At 37.9% G+C, this 18,466-nt stretch overlaps 1 protein-coding gene across 2 annotated transcripts in view; it reads left to right on the forward strand.

Annotated features, from left to right (window-relative positions):
- Positions 1 to 4,994: 4,994 nt before the first annotated feature.
- LOC122812037 (prosaposin-like) overlaps positions 4,995 to 18,466 on the forward strand; it is a 223,855-nt gene continuing 210,383 nt past the window's right edge. For both annotated transcript variants that reach the window (XM_044084283.1, XM_044084284.1), the window contains exons 1-2: positions 4,995 to 5,026; positions 5,250 to 5,350. In XM_044084283.1, the coding sequence (XP_043940218.1) occupies positions 5,010 to 5,026; positions 5,250 to 5,350 (118 nt within the window). In that variant the 5' untranslated portion in view covers positions 4,995 to 5,009. The remainder of the gene's footprint in view (positions 5,027 to 5,249; positions 5,351 to 18,466) is intronic.

Here is an 18,466-nt window from a genome sequence, read left to right on the forward strand (position 1 = left end):
AAAACAACACACAACTCAAAACAGAAATACAAAACCCATATGCCTTATCTATTTAATAAAAATGGAGTTCTTTGACTAATCATGACATTGGGGTAGTAGTTCACAAAGGGGTGGAAAATGTGGCCTGCTTTGCTTTTAGCAAAACATTTGGCTAAGTACCACATAAAAGGTTAGAGCACAAATAACAGAAAAGAATGAGTTGTGCATCTCATTAAGAGGAAAGGGTGAGACTGAGTGAGGTATCACAGGGGTCATCTCATGGGTCAATTATTTTCAATGTCTTGACAAGTCATCTTGCAGAAGGCCTTGAAGGAAAACGTTTCCAGTTTGCTGATGGTACAAATGTATGTAACGATAATGACCAAATGAAAGTGTAGAAAAATTATAAAAGACTTATGACAGCAAAGCAGTGGGTAGAAAGAAAGAGAAGATACCGAAGGAAGGGTATGAAAAATGGCAGCTTGAATTTAATGCAAAAATGTACAATAATACATCTACGAAACAGTGACTCGGGAAAGGAATACACTGTTAGAAGGGGAAGTTGTATAATAAAAGAGTAAACAGACATGGATACAGTTTTATTAGATTATCTAAATGTAAACAACCAGCATGAAAAGGGGTCTATATTATAACATCGAAGTCTGAAAACTTCGAATGTTATAATATCGAACCCATTTGATCAAAACACCAGAAAACCGAACAGTCAGAATAGCGAATTTTTTCCCAGGGAAAAAAATTGATGTCCCAACAAACATACACACAACACAAGCACACCAAAATAAATAATCCACACACATACACTTCACAAAACCCTACACTAAACCAGACATACACCACTAGCTATCCACTTACCTTAACCCAACCCTAACCCTAAGGTCCCTAACTATCGCATACTCACCTTACCCACTCCCTAACCTTAAAGTCCCTATCACACACTCACCTTACCCGATCCCTAACCCTAAGGTCCCTATCGTACACTCACCTTTCTTCGCACACTTACCTTAACCCGGTCCGTAACCTTCACTCCACAGTCGAGAATATAGCGAAGCAGCAGAAACGGCCCACCAAATACTTTTCCTATGAAAGTATTCAGTGTTCTGCAGCTTCGCTACTTCAAGCATTCGCTGAATACGGTTCGATATTATAACATTCAAAGTTTTCAGACTTCGATGTTATAATATAGACCCCATGAAAAGGCAGCAAAAAGGAATATTATAGCATACTAATCTGCACAGGAAAAAGCATCACAGGTAGAAAATGAAAATTTTTTATCCTGCTTTATAGACAGCTAGTATGATGACAGCTAGAATAATAGAGTTCTGAAAATGTAATTATTTAAGGACATTGCAAAGGAAACAAGTGATTGAAATTAGTCTTTGGTGGGGGGATACATGATAAAAAGCATTTAAGAATCTTAAGAATGTGCAACTCCCTGACAGAAAACTAGACAAGACCAACTAGTAGAACAAAATACTCATCAAAACAGCAGTGACATTATGAAAAAAATGTTCTGTAGGGGGAAGTCCACCAAACCTTAGCTAGGGGGACTTCTCTGGGTACCCCTTTACATACATATATGCATACTAACTATTTAGTCCCACAACTGTGAGGAAATGGTCAGCACCCTGAAAGGATGAAAAACAGCTCATGCAGCTTTGACCTTGCATTGCTGCCAAACAACATAAAACCATTTTAGGACTTGGGTATTCAGGGAGTTGTGATTAGAGAGATAGAATTTAAAGAATTACAGTTGATTGACTGGTGGAGATCTATAAGTAAATTCACTTAATACCAGGTGACTATTATCTTTCAAGAAAGAAAGAAACAAAGAAACAAACAAAAAACTATTTAAGAACAAGAGATGACAGTTTAAGTGTACTATGTGGGTAGCTCAGAGCAGACATGAGGGAGCATTATTTCATTGAAATGGTGGAAGACAATTAGAACAGCTTTGCTGGATAGGGTTGCCACCTTTTCAAATGCCCAAAGTGGGACATTTTTGGTACAAATGTCAGATTTTGCAGGGTGAAACATACCCACGGCCAGTACAAAGGACAGAACTTCAATTTTTTGCCTAAATAAAAGCTTATACTTGTAGTATTTTGGTTGCTTATTCTGTTTCTTATAATATTTAGGTGTTTCAGATACAGAATAACTGTTTTATGCAACTATTACATAAAATATAGGAAATAATTTTGTCCTAAAATCTCAGGACATTTGTCATTTTTACAATTTTTTTGCAGGACACAACTGCCCAAAGAGGGACTGTCCCTCGCAAAGTGGGGCGGGTGGTAACCCTATTGCTGGAAAGGTAGTAGGATCAGGAACCATGACAAAAATCTCTGAGTGGCTGGAAGTATCTTTAATAAAATAAAGAGTGACTAGATTTAGCTCTGACACTTGTGAAATATTCTGTTTAATAGTCATATCAAAGTACTGGCTCCATACTTCATGCAGTGCAAAGTAGACAGGGTTTCTTATGATTAAGTTCATCTCCCTGATGTTGAATTCCCTCATCACTGGTGTAGTTTTTAAATTGATGCATATGATATTTGTGGTCTTTTCCCCAAATTTCTGAAACCATGGAGTTGGTATACATATATAAGTTCAGGGAGTATAGTGGGTTGCTTCTTAGATGGCGGGTAGGTACAAAAAACATTTACTTTACATATTTGGGGGGGGGGACTGAGTTCCTGATAAGTTGAACTCAGTGAGGTGAGACCTGGTCAAGCTAGCCACTGGGGATTCAAAGGTGAAGCCAAACTACAAGTGAAGAATGAGGTATGATATGTCCCATAAGCATAATAAAATGTCCGTAGAAGATATGGGCAAAGACAAAAATTATCTTCTTAGGAATTCTCCATTTTCTTCAAGCATCATTCTTTCCTAGAACGCAGGTTCAAGCCCCAGTACAACTCCCATGCATGATACGTACTACAATCTCCCTGCGTTTATGCATTTGGTGAGCTTCTACAATAGCATGCCAAACTCTCTTTATTCAAAAATTTCACACCACGATCCATGGAACTACCAGGAAGCCAAAATTAAATGATGCCCAATTGAGATATTTAAAACAGAATTTTAATTTAACTCAAATAGCAACAAGTAAATAACAAGTTTAGTAGCAAATTAAAAAACAAGGCTTTCGTTCCTTGTAAAATCACTGGAACACCATCAGAACAACTATTTGTAAATACCATTAGACAATCACATGATCTAAGATCACCAAGTTGTAGATCACATGTTGAAAATCCATCCATCAACTATACTATTAAAGTCTCTTTTTATGTTTAAAGATTCAAACTTTCACAAATTATAACTTCCAACTTGTGCTCTGTAATTATACCTGCAGAATCAGTGTTAAGAATATACCAATAAACATGAAGGAGGAATTCATGAAGAAACCATGATGTGTACACCTCCATGTATATGTCGTAGTACCCTTTTGGTATTCAACAACCACCCTAACATGGTGCGACATGTTACTCTAGCATGAAGACATACAGAAATCTGTAAGACTCTCCCCACGGCTGTGTGAATGCTAATGAGGTAGTCTGGAAGAGGCATGTGCTAATTAGTAGAGTGCTCAATCTCTTGGAACCACTTCCAGGAAAGCATCTACATGCAGAGGAATGCAAGAAATCACTCAGCCATCTAGATAAGCATGGCCATCCCCACCACATTGTGTATTGAACATAGACAAAAAGCCATATCTAACTACCCACCACAACTGTGGTACTGGGATTTGGTGAGGTGGGAGAAGCCACTAGACACCAGGAAAGTGCCTTAATGGCACCAGCATCAGTATGGGCATCAACCACAGAAGATAGGGCAAGTCAGGGGGATAGGTGCAAGGACTGTGCTACATGTGTGTGTGTTTGTGTGTGTGTGTGTGCGTAAGAGTGACTGTGGGGGAGGTACCAATACCTACATGGGTATTAGTTTAATACTGTAACGTAGAGATCAGTAATTATCTTCACATTTCAGTAGTAACTGTGATCCAGAGATATGCAAATTAGCTGATAATGTGGTGTTATCTTGTTGAGGCTCAAGGCATCTTTAGTGTAAACTCCTAGGGAAGTTTCTGTAAAGTATTTGAAAAGAAGCAGTCAGTGTTTGTGTGTGTGTGTGTGTGTGTGTGTGTGTGTGTGTGTGTGTGTGTGTGTGTGTGTGTGTGTGTGTGTGTGTCTGTGTGCTGGACTGCTTGCACAAAGAAAATGACTTTTGTTACCACATACTGTTACTTTGCTTTGGAAATACTATGTACAACTTGAACAGAATACTTTACTTATATGCTTTTCTAAAATTATAATGTGACCTTACATTTGTTTCATTTTGTTGTCTCGTCTAAATAGCATCTGCATACTAAACACTAATGCTGTTGACTGGAGCACATCTATATATTATCAAGACTATCCCTGTACTTGTAGAATGAGTGGAAGTAAGATAAAACTATAATGCATTCTTAAGATAATACTATAATGTATTCTGGCACACTGTGGTTTATCGTAAATAAAAAAGTTGTTAAGTAACAAACAGAACTAGCAAATTAAAATGGCTTCCAAACTTTAACAATTAGTCATGTCTTTATTAACCATCTGTGGCACCCAGAGCAGTCAGACTTTTAGGACCCAAATTATACCATCCCTAACAAGACTACCTTACTATTTTGATATACAATTCACATTCTTCTCTTTTATTTTACTGACTAATGCTTTGAAAAGTAACACTAAAACTGGCAATTTTTAATGTATTCTCCAGAAGGACTATGTCAGTTGATGTATTTTGGAGACCCTGAACAATTATCCTATTTTGCCCTTCCCTTCATGCTGCATTTATCTCTCCTCCTCTCTAATGGAATAAAAGAGATGCAGAACCACCCTCAAATACTACCTACTTAGGAAAAAGTAAATAAGGTGCAGGTGTCTCCACATTCCTTGGCATCACTCTATAAACTCAGTGCAATCCCCAGATCAAGGGACGTATGAAAAGTTCACTGCTTATCAACCATGCAAAAAAAAGTCAGGTTGTCTTGATAAAAGGACATAACAATGCACAAATCTGTACCATAGCTTTAATCTAATACGTCACACTGGTTGCAACTTTGCAGATTTCACAGAATGAGGAACTTGTGAATTACTGGGTGTGCTCTATGGTCTCAAGAACTGATCTGCGTAGTTAGCTGTCATCTCTGGAATTGGTGGGTCAATCTGTCACTTAAGTACTTTTTTTCTTTTCTTTTTTATTAGGAGTACAGTGAAAGCTACAGTGTTGGGGACAGATGTAACACTGAACATCAACATGACAACAACAAGCTCCATTCTGCTGGCTCTGCTCTGTGCCTTCTCAGGTAAGCAGGATTTATGTTTGACAATCTAGCCATACGTTTTATCTGAAATAAATGTGCATTTTATAGTCATTTTTTTTCACAACTGCAAACATATCTCTCAAATGCTGTTATTTGGCTATAGTGCTCTGATTTTTGCTTTTAGATTTATCCTTGCTTGTCAAAGATTAAAAATCTTCAAAAATATAGACCTATTTAATGGCACACATTTTAAAAATAACTAAGCCTATACAAACATTCTTTATCAATAACTGTAAGGTCTTGATCATCTTAAAACTTTCTCTTCTGAAAAATGAGAAAGTGTTCCTCCTGTATGATCTGTCAGTAGACTGGCATTTGCTGATTTAGATTCATAAGTTTTTAATTATAATGAAAATAAGCCACTGGAAAACAATAATAAGACATTATTTAATGCTACAGACAAACTATAGCTAGTGTCCAATACTAGAAAAAAAAGACTGGTGCTGTACATGAATGAAAAAGCATGTAACATTTCAAGCAGACATTTCACATTTTTTTATCAAATGTTAAATGCAGACTAATTTCCTAACAACATTTGGGTTAGTTCCATACGTCTGTATTTGAGACCTTAGTAGCTTCAAAAGGATTTCCTTAATAATACGCCATGCAAAGACTTATTTTTTTAATGTTCTATAACATTTTACCTGATATACTGTATAGCCATACCCATATATTATAATGTGACTGTGTAAAACATTGGAGCAAGAAAAATGTTACAACCAATGTTATCTCTGACTGAACTACCATTAAGATTCCAAGAGACAAGAGCTGAAACAATGCGCAAAAGGTTTTATGTTTCTGCAAGACTGATGAGTACAAAATGGACGAATGCTGTTCTAAAATTTCCTTTCATCCAAACAAAAGGAAGCAGTTCTCCATTCCTTTGCAAGAGACAAAAGTCATAGGAAAAAGTGAACTTTAAATTAATGCAAACAAATTAACCCTAAAAATTCTTAAGAGCCAATATAAAGTTTGTGTGTGAGTGTACGTGTGAGTGTGTGTGTGTGTGTGTGTGTGTGTGTGTGTGTGTGTGTGTGTGTGTGTGTGTGTGTGTGTCTGTGTGTCTGTGTATGGCACATGAGACAGACAGAGAGACAGAGAAAGAATTTAAATAAAAAAAATTGATGGCATATTTATCATTTTTTTATTTTATTAAGTTAACAAATACAAAGCTAGGTGACAGAACCCAGCCACTTCAATTTTCAGAAGAATGAAAGAAGTCACTTTGCAAACTAAGAGCAACATTATGTTATGCAGCATTTAATATGCTAGTTAAGGAACACTTCCTCAATGACCACAGCTGTTTACAGTGTAATCGATGCAAAGGAAGTGTCATGTGAAACTGCATTAAAGTCCCCCTACCACTTTGCATTAACTAATTTCCTTATATATTCCACATATGATGGTTATGTTGCACAGTTTCATCTCATATTCATATTCTATTATTCCTTTAATTCATATTACTTGCTTTTCCCTATTGTTTACACCCACCTCTCCTACTTTCGTCCTTGTGCCTACCTTTGCTTTTCCCGTTGCATACTCTCCCATTCTCGTTGTGTTATCCCTCACTCCCTATCGTTGCTACTTTCAGTACTATATTTTTCTCCTCCTTTTGTAATATGCAGAAAAATGCGTATGGATTTGCTTTCTGTATGTGCTTTAACTTAGATGTTCTGCAGAGGTGGAAGGATAACAGCATGGCTGCAGTCAAACACATCAGCAACTCTTCAACTGAGTTAAATTCACATTCAAATAACTGTTAATAGTTGCTGCAGGAAATTTCAAAAATAAGTTATGTAATTCTCCCATTGGATGAATTTTATTTTGTCTGATAATAGTAATAATATTAATGTAATCATTTGTATGTAATCTCAGAGCACTAAGTGAATTTACATCTTATGAGTCCATTGTACAGTGCAGCATAAATTGTATATATCTGTGCATCAACCTTAGTTTGACCAGTTGTGGACAGGCCACAGTCGCCTAAACGATCTCCTCAAAGTCTGCGGACTGTTGATGGGTGGGGCTAGTGAATGTATATCTGACAGGTAAACATCTAAACTCCCACCGAGAAGCATATTGTAAATTAAAGACAATGTACCACACAAGCAACTGCATTTGAATCATCAGCCATCATTTCATGGATTTTGAAATAAGAAAGGTTCCCTCCAAAAAGATCATCAAATAAGGATCAGCTGTACTGTACTGATTTTACTTTTCTTAAAAAAGGTTCACTGCAGATCAGTTAACACAGGTAATTATCTTTGATTATCTTTATTTAGCTAAAGAAAACAGATGGCAGAGATGGCAGGTTATTATATGGTAAAAGGCAAGTCAGTTTTCAGCGGTGCAGTTGTAAATGCAGGGCTGTTTCACATTACATATGAAGCTGCAGTTCTGTGCTTCAGTACAGATGTTACAGGACAGCAGCAGTCACATAACTCCTACTGGAGTCTGTAGCACTGAACACATACAACAGCTGGAGCAGGAAATATGTTGTCAAGGGATACAAGAGAATTACAGTGTTCACAGATGCGGGAATTGCTGATTACTAGGATATGAGAACAGTGATTGATGATGAGGGAAAGTTGCCCTTTTCTTGGATGTACTAAGCACTTGCTTCACTGCTGCAGGAAAGTGCACATTGCTAGATTTGTGAACAGTAATGTATTAAACTTTAAGGATATCACAATATCACAGGTTTGGTAGGCGATATGAGCAGTACTCTTTTCTAGGTATATGAAGAGTAAAGTTATTAGTGAAAGAATATTGCAGGTTGTTGTGATATTGATTAAAAGTATTCCTTGTTATGAGAATGCTTCACTTAAGTGAGATGCTGTGCTTCGGCAATGCTGCTGTCAGGTGGTACTTAGGTGATGATGCAGTTGGACGGTGATATACTTAGGTAGTACTGTACTTAGGTAGTGCTACACTTAGGTAGTGCTACACTTAAGTGATGCTGCACTTAGGTAGTGCTACACTTTGGTGGTACTGCACATAGGGGATGCAACACTTAGCAGATGATGCAGTTAGATGATGATACACTTACGTGATGCTGCACTTGAGGGGGTGCTACTCTTAGTTATGCTGCACTTAAGTGGTGTTGCACTTAGGGCATACTACATTTAGGTGATGCTGCACTTAGGCGGTGCTACACTTAGGCAGTACTGCACTTCCGGGGTGTTACACTTGGGTGATGATGCAGTTAGATGGTGATACACCTAGGTGATGCTGCACTTAGGAGGTGCTACACTTAGATGGTACTGCACTTAGGAGGAGCTATGCATAAGTGATGTTGTACTTAGATGATGTTGCACATGGGGAGGGTGCTACTCTTAGGTAATACTGCACTTAGGTAGTGCCACACTTTGGTGAAACTGCACTTAGGTGATGCTGCACTTAGGTGGTGCTACACTTAGGTAATGCTGCGCTTATGTGCTGGTAGACTTAGGTTGTACTGCACTTAGGTGGTGCTACCCTTAAGTGATGCTGCACTTAGGTGATGTCATGCTTAGGTTTGCTGCAAACTTTGTTCATCGTTATTTAGTGTGAGCAGTACTTTACAAAGCAGGAATGCTTCAGTTTGCTGATACATAGGAATAATAGTCCTTTGTAATACTAGAGCATTACAGTGTGCTGGTGCATAATACTGACTGTCATAATTCTGCATTACATATACCACTCATCTGCTACAGATTGCTGTAACCCTGTCAGTGTATTTACTGTACTATTCCACACCTCTCAATTGCCATGCTTTTGCAGAACATTCCTGATTTTGCCTCATATTTTGGCCCTCTCCCAAAGTATTTTTTATTTTTATTTTCTTGTATATAACTGAGGATTACAGTCAGTCGATAATACTATTCATTAGAGTTTCATGCATGTTGTTGTATTAACTTTTTAAATGAATTTATGGAATATATAAAATATTTAATATTTAAAAATTGTCAGTGACTTTGGGCATTTGCCCCCATTCATTTTACCTTATCCAGAAGTTTTCAGCAAAAAAACGAGTGGTATATGTACTATTTCAATTATGTGTTCTACAACACTCCTTCTCTGCCAAAGGTGGCTGAGGTCATAAGTGAAACCATTGTTATTTCATTTTAATCCCTGTGAAAACTGCTCTAACCTCATGACTACAACAGTTGTAGTATTTTAGTGCCCTTCAGAAAATGAAAGGAGCACTTCTGTAATCTCTAAGACTCATCTGTGGCCATTCTCATTGTTTTTTCTTTTGATAGTGTGAGGCAGACATCTTGCAAATGGAAATCTCATATTCAAAACACAAGTTCTGAGTATGTTGCTTATGTCAGAGACACTACATTATGTACACCTTAAAGATGTACTTGCTCTTACTTAAAAATATGTTGCAAAGCTGAATTTTGCAAGACAAAATGGAGCAAAAACTTTCATTTCACCCAGAGAAAAGTTTAATAAAATGTGTACCTGAAGTAAAAAAAATGCTGAAATATGCTGAAACTGGAGCAAGTGTCACTATTTTGTTAATTTGACACTTTATCCGAATAAATACTAGAATCCAGTGGAATTCTGAATTTTTGCTCATAACTTTGCTAAATGGAAGTTCAGCTGTGCAGGATTAATTTAACTGGAAAATTATTTTAAATAAAAGTAAAATGTGAAATCCTTTGTGGGAAAAACATGTAGACTAGACTAATATTTTTTTATTTCCTAAAAAATTAAAGGCATGCCAGCTTGGGTCTATCCAAACATGTACAGAAAAATAGCACCCTTTCCTCAATAGATGGGTATGTTATGCAAATAATCATAAGATCTGATTTTTAGATGAGAGGATATGGATTAGGGCATTCTATAGCTGTAATAAACATTTATATGTGTTTTTAGATGGCCTTGAACTGTGAACCTGCTACAGATTCTGGAGACAAAGTCCTCACTGCCACTTGCTGTAATTGGCAAGTGCCCTAACTACTGTCAGCTCAGTCCCAGTAAATTACATAACCTTCCCACCACCTAACCCTACCTGACTATATGGATTTACCAGAACCCTAATTCTAACCCTAAGAACTCCCACCCAGACCCTGACACTAACCACAGCAAGTCCCCAATTACTCCCTTAGCCTAAATCTCCACTCCTCCTCCCTAAATCTAAAGTTCCTGATCACTCCCTAACCCCAAAACTACCCCTACTCCCTAACCCTAAAACTCCCTTCCTGCTCCTTAAACTCAAAACTACCCAATTTGCTCCCAAAACCTATATTGCCTTCCAGCTGCCTAAATCTAACCCACCTCATCCCACTCCCCAAACATAAAGCCCCTTTCCTGATCTCTACCTAAAACCCCAGTCCACCCTCCCATACCAGCAACCACTGCACTAACATTGCTTAAATTCGAATATTGTGTTTGAGTGAGGTGCGACAACTCCACTCTCTCCCATGGCTGTCGCACCACATTCAAACACAATATTTGAGTTTAAGCTATGAGTGGGTGACCATGAGAGCTACCAGTCACCCAAGTCCATACCTATAAGGTCATTGTAGTCAAGCAGCTTGTGCTGAGCAGCTGTAGAACACCCTTTTTCTTCAAGATTGATGTGATATTGCAAACTTTCAAATGCTACATTACATTTTATGATACATGTATGCATCCAGAAGGTATTGGTAAGCATCTAGCATACAGACGGAAATTTCTGGCTACACCCCTGCATACACTGAATATTATTTATTTTCACATAAATCGTGTTGCTCTATAACATGGATTGGCAAATGTGCATGCATGCCAGAGAGCACAACAATCTTAAAAGCTGTGATATGATTTCTCAGCTGCTAATATGCATAAATAAATACAGTTTATGCATGGACTCAAAAAAATCTTCGTCACCTATTGTATTAATTAATGTCCCTCTGTCTTAAAATAAACGTGTCAAAATTCTAACCTGCAGCCTCTTACCAAAAGAACAGTGGATTAATGGACTACAATAGGATTCTATTATTAAATGCTCAACTTCTCTGTCCTTTTTTCCCCTATTTACTGTCCCTGCTATAAATAAACTATAATACAGTATTTAAAATATTTTAAATTGATTGTGTCTCTCCACTAGAACAGTAGCTTACTGTACTGTGGAGGTTTCACTTTCAAAAAACTTTTATCCCACCCTGTGAAAGCTTGCTGCAGTCATCAATTCACTGATGTTATCAAGGCCACCAAATACAGATAGTTTTCTGGCCAGTTACCTCCCCAAACTTGACATCACTGTGACCATCCTAAAAAAACTTTTATCCCACCCTGTAAAAGCTTGCTGTAGTCACCAATTCACTGATGTCATCAAGGCCACTGAATACAGATAGTTTTCTGGCCAATTACCTCTCCAAACTTGACATCAACGTGACCATCCTAAAATCCCACCTATGCTGTGATGTCACAGCTCCTTGGTCCTTCCTCTACCCATACAGAAATTAAAGGCTAGAACAAAAAAAAATACATGAGTCAAGTCTCCTGCTGTGAGCTGTCAATCACAGCAAATAGCTCAAATGACCCTTAGCACTTTAACAACTAGGGAAGTTAGGTGTAAAGGGGAATGGGAGATGAGTTACAATTCAGGTTTCACAAAAGACTGCAATTTAGCCAGTCTAAAAAGAAGCAGCAGTAAAAAGCACTTTGAAAGTCTGTTCTGTGGCATTTGCACTGTTTATGTTTTAAGTAGTCATTACATGGCATGAAATGTTACTTAAAACTAACTGAATGAAAGACAGCAGTGTATGCATGTAAAAGCAATGCAGTGACATAAGCTTTAAGAAGAAAGAAGCCTGTGTGATGTAATTTTGTACAGTCAAGCGCTGCATTATTGGATACCTAATCAATCAGAACATGCCAGAACCCATGTGGTCAGACTCAGAAATTATGTATAAAAATATTTTAAAAACTGTAAATAGTCCCAGAGTGGTGTTAAAATATAGAAAACACCAAACCATGATGAAATAAACATGTTTTTTGCATCTGTGGGTGCAGTTCTCTTTTAATGCCACTCAGCAGGTGGTCAGATCCTATTTCAGACAAACAAGAAAGCTTACAGGTGGCAGTTGACTTGCTCTAGGACAAATATGAACAGTGAGAGAGAGAAAGCAGTGATATCAAGATTTTACAAAAACATCTTGCTTTTCATGGTATATTAAGCATCTGGTTATTTCCAGTAGACCAAAATAGACTAAAACACATGACAGGTCAGAAAAAATATCTTTATTTTTAAGTAGCTGTAAAATAGACAAGATGCGTGTGTGTAAAAAGAGAAGAGACAGCACACTGTTATTTTTGTCTTTTTCTGCAAGCAGATGTCTTTTTTAACACCTTTATTAAATTATCACTTGTGACATAGGCACATTTATATTTATATAAAACTAATGAACCTGTATTAACTAGTTAAGATTAACAAATATTATGCTTCACATATATTGCTATATATCATATAACCTAAGCAACATTACATAAATTATTCAATTCCTGTTCCTTTTCTAAACAAAAAAAAATCTTATTAAACCATCACTTACGACAAAAGCAATCATACAGTTATATAAATGAAAACAAACCACACCGACACAATCCTAGTTGCAAGCATTTTACATCACAAAACATACTGACACACTCCCAGTTGCAAACATTATACATCACTTATTTTCAGTCAGACATTACATAGCTCATTTAAGTCCTGCCTTCTTTTAAACCTCATTCCTCCCCTGTATGCATTGTTCCCACAATTCCCATTTTTCCTATGTAGTTTGCACCTACATTTTTCTAAAGATCTCAGTTCCAGTTGTTTTATCTCTGTTACTATAGTCACTACTTTTAATATAGCTCGTTTATATTTTGATTTCCATTTTCTAGTAATTGCTTTTTTTGGGAGCCACCATAACTACAGGCAGCAAGTCCTCACCATGTCTAGGTAATTCCAATTCTGTATTGTGCCTCAGAAAAATCATCTCCCCTGTTACACCAATCTGCTCAATGTCTTGTTGAGATTGAAAGGTTTCTTTCTTCTCTTAAAGAATAAAAATGAAAACACAACTCAGGTAAAGAAAAAGAAAACTTCATTGAGTCACTAAAGTGAAAGATAAACATCTTAGTCTATTAAATTATTTTCAAGAGCTCTGGACTTCTTCAGGTGAATGTTAATGCCAGAGTAACTGGCAACTGGTTATTCTGGCATTAACACTGATATGAAGAAGTCTACTGCTCTTGAAAATAGTTTAGTAGATGAAGGCACTTAGCTTTCACTATAGTATCTCAATTAAGTTTCATTTTAATTGATCTGAGCTGTATTTTTATTTTTATGTGTTCACTGATACAGTCACCTGAGGCTTACTGCACACACTTAAAAGGGCTATCAGCCATTTTATGGTTGTTTTTCTTTTCTTAAAGAGACATATCTTTGCATATTAAAAATATAAAAATAATGTCTTTCATTCACCACAAAATAAAGTGAAGTCACAATCACTGACTTTAACTTTAATGCCTGTTAGTTGCAGCATTATTTCCACTTTTGCTGTGCCAACTATTATTCTAGACCAGTGGAGAATGCTCTTAAAATGATTGTAATGGCAGATAAACACATAGTTTCCATCCACCTACCTACTGAATACACTACAGGTCCTGTTCAGCCAAAAGTGTGTTTTTCTACCCCTTGTCAGAACTGCCTTATTCCTCTCCCATGTATTCCTGAATTTGTCATGGTCAACAATACATCCTCTTAAGGGAAGGATGTTTCAACCATCCACTACCTTTTCTGCAAAGAAAGAAATGCTCTGTATCTCTCCCCTAAGGCATCTATGTTATAACTTCAGACTATGTTATGTGTGTGTGTGTACATATATATATAAATATATATATATATATATATATATATATATATATATATATATATATATATATATATATTTTTTTTTTTCACCTAATGGTTTTGGCACCATTGCATGCTGATCATCATACCCTCCATTGATCTACTGGTCCATTTGTTCACAATACATCAGGACAAGAACTGATCAAGAGATGTCATCACTGAGGCAGCCATCGAGGGTAGTTCAGGTTTTTACTATTCAAAGCACTAACCACACTGCACATGTCCAGTAACTCATTCTGGGATTGACATGCTTGGGTCATCAGTGAGGGCATGTTACTCTGTTGAGGATTGAATTGCAACACTGAGCATACACAGCTGCACCATCCCCTACTAGGAGAGGCAAGTTGGAAGCATCACATCAATCCTCTTCTGTCCCTTGCCAGTTCAAACAGGTGCTCATGCTGCTAATCAAACTTCCGTCATCTGGGCTGTAGCCAGGGCTTTATTCCCCTGTGCCAAAAGAGCTAGAGAGTTTCTTCTTATTCTGATAGAATTGTTTTTGCAATGTAGCACCCATTTTGTGATTTCCCTTGATGTACTTAATGTTTACATAATATCCCCTCCTCTGCTTCTTTATTTATGGTGATACATATTACAATCTTTTAATCTTTTTTAAATGGCTTAAGTTGAGGACCATAGACTATTTGATTAGCTTGTCATAAACTGTTTCTTTATTTTCTACTTAAAGAAGATGGATGAAACGATGAAGTATGAAAAACTGCAAACAACACTGTTGATGGTGATTTACACTCCACATAAGTAGGGATAACAACTCCTTGCCTTCCTAGAGATGGTAATGTCTGTCTGTGCATTCCAATACTCTACTGACCCTCTTTGCTGCTTTATTTCATTGCTAACTTGCCTTAAGTCATCTGAGTACCCCAGAGCTCTTTTAACATCTATTGTTGCCGCTGCTTCCTTCTAATCATATATTAATTTTTTCCTGTTATTAATTCCCAAAATGATTATGATTATGTTGTAATTCTGTGCACTGAATTTAAGATGCCCTGTTTTAGACCATTGCCTATATTCAGCAGACTCCTTTATCATTCTTTATATAGCTGTTGCATATCTACCCTGTTGTATACATTTGATGTATTAGTACAAAGTTGTACATTTCCTTCCAGACATTCTACATGTCACTTTGAAAAGAAATGGTGAAGTACTGACTCCATTGTTATCCCAGAATTAACCATTCTTTCATATGAAAAAATGTACATTTACTGCTGCCCCTGCAGCTTTCTTTCTAGACATAAGCTATTTCAAGTCTTCCTCATTAGCTCATTGTCATTCAAATGTCCTGCTAGGTTTCAGTAGGTGACTTCTACTGCCCATTCCTGGATTATTGCCATAGTTACTCATTCTAAGAACCATGTTAAAATTATCTTTCTTGATCTTTCTTTTGGGAATCCATAATACCTTTGGTTCATTCCAGCCTGATTCCTAAAAGGTCTCAGTGTCTTCTTTGTCTTTAGCTTTTTGGGGTTATTTCATGGTCCTTTGTTCTGTGAAAGGACTGCAGTCACCTCCCTTATCACCATACTTCAACTAACTCAACATAATAAATCCCCCACTCTTGCATTGCAACTAATGAATGGAAAAATTAACTCACTAACCCTACTTTTTATTCATCTTTTTTCTGCACACTTACTTGCATTCTTTTTATTATTAAGTATCATTATCCCTTGTTTGGTTTTCTTTTGCTCCTTTATGTATCTATAAAATATTTGGATTCCTTTTTTAAATAAGCTTGTTATCTTCCTCTCCCTTTCCTGCTTCCTCCTACTTAATTTGTTATGTCACCTGTATTGCTCCTTTTATGTTTCCTTATAGGCTATATGTTAACACAAACTGCTGATACATCATCATCTGAAAACCGCAGCATGATTCCATCAGTGCAGACTACCTAACTGAAGAAAGTTTGAAGAATGGAGCTCTGCACCAAAACCAGAAAGTTAGTGGCGGTTTCTGAAATATCCCTTTACCGTAATAATTTACGAGCAGAACATTATTTGGAGGGAAGTATATGGGGCCCAGTCCCTGCATGGGTGCCTACCCCAAGACAGACACATCCACCCATACACACACACACACACACACACACACACACACACACACACACACACACACACAGACACAAACTCACAGGCACACACACACACACACACACACACACACACACACACACACACACACACACACACACACACACACACACACACACAGACACATCCACCCATGCACACACACACACACACACACACACACACACACACACACACAGACACAGACACACACACACACACACACACACACACACACACACACACACACACACACACACACACACACACACACACACACACACACACACACACACACACACACACACACACACACACACACACACACACACACACACACACACACACACACACACACACACACACACACACACACACACACACACACACACACACACACACACACACACACACACACACACACACACACACACACATATGCAGAGGGTTCTGGGAGGGATAGTACAAAATACCTCTCAATTTCCCAGAATTTCACAGGATATCTGAATTTTGCTTAATATTTTGGTCTGTTCCTCATAATTTATTTATTTATTTAATTTTATTTTGTTAGCCTCAGCAAAAAACTGATATCCATCATCAAATCATCTAAAGCTAGCTATGAAAACAAAATTGTTGCAGATTCTAAAGACAACCACAAGGCATTCTATAGTTATGTCAAGAATCTACATGGCAATACTCAGATCTGCTCTGAGTTACAGCACAATAGCAATACATGTACAGAACCAACTGATATTGCCAACATATTGGTCGACAGGTTCAGTGCAAGCTTCACCCCCCTTTCACCCCCTAAAGGGCCTATCACAATACCTGAGGAATGCCAAGTTCCTATTATCACAGCTACACAGGTAAAAAACCTCACTGCCCAAAGCCAAGAGTACAGCTTCCATGGGACCTGATAATATCCCTGGCTGTGTTCTGCATGAATTACAAAGTAAACTGGCACCACACCTGAGTACCTTGTTCAATCTCAGCCTCATTTCAGGCTTTGTTTCTACCGAATGGTGCACTGCTACGGTCATCCCACTCCACAAAGGGAGAGCGACCACAGACCGTGGGAACTACTGCCCCATTAGTCTGACGAGTCTGATATGTAAGGCTATGGAACGCATCATCATGGACCTTATAAATAAGGACATAGGGAATCTCCAAACTCTATACCCCATGCAGTTTGGGTTTGTAAAAGTAGATCATGCCTGCTCAACCTGATAGACTTCTTCGAGTCTGTCATCAGAGCTGTGGATGAGGGCAAGGTAGTTCACACCACCTACTTAGATCTTGCTAAGGCCTTCAACACCATCCCTCACTCAGGAATCATAGATAGACTCACTAAACTAGACATAAACCCCTATTTCAGAAGATGGGTTGCCAACTGGCTCACTGATAGAACCCACACTGTGAAAATAATGGACTCCAAATCTGACTACCGACCAGTTACAAGTGGTGACCCACAGAGATCGGTCCTAGGTCCTCTCCTGTTTGTCATCTACTTCTCTGAAGTTCAAGCCAACACAAAGGGACTCTGGCTGACCAAGTTTGCAGATGATTGCAAACTGGGAGCCATTACTGATTCTCCAACTGATGTAGACATTCTACAAAAAGGCCTTACTGACACCAGTGACTGGTGCCAGAATCATGGCCTTAAGCTCAGTGCCAAAAAGTGCATTGTCATTCCCTTTGGGGAAAAATTCGGTGCCCATGAAGTATCACATAGGTGATAGTCCACCAAACACTGAAGGCATGATAAGAGACCTGGGGACACAGGTTGACAGCAACCTCTCCTTTGATAACCACATTGCCACTGTAGTCAGAAAGTCCTTCTATGTGGCACATCTCATTACAAAAGGTTTCTCATCCAGGAAGAAAGAGGTCATAATCCCTCTCTTCTCGTCCCTCATTAGACCTATTATAGAAAACAATGCCCCATTTAGTATGTACCTCACTAGACACCTACAACAACTGGAAAGGCCACAAAAATACCTCACTAAGAGGATCTTAGGCCTTAGACACATACCCTATACGGACAGACTCAAAATTCTCCAGCTATACTCTGTCTCTTATCCCCTACTTAGAGGCGATCTCTGCTTGACCTACAAAGCCATGTCTGACCCAGAGCTGCTAGATATG

The sequence above is a fragment of the Protopterus annectens genome, chromosome 9.part0 (assembly GCF_019279795.1).
Source record: "Protopterus annectens isolate FY-2018-M chromosome 9.part0, PAN1.0, whole genome shotgun sequence".
NCBI lineage: Eukaryota > Metazoa > Chordata > Ceratodontiformes > Protopteridae > Protopterus > Protopterus annectens.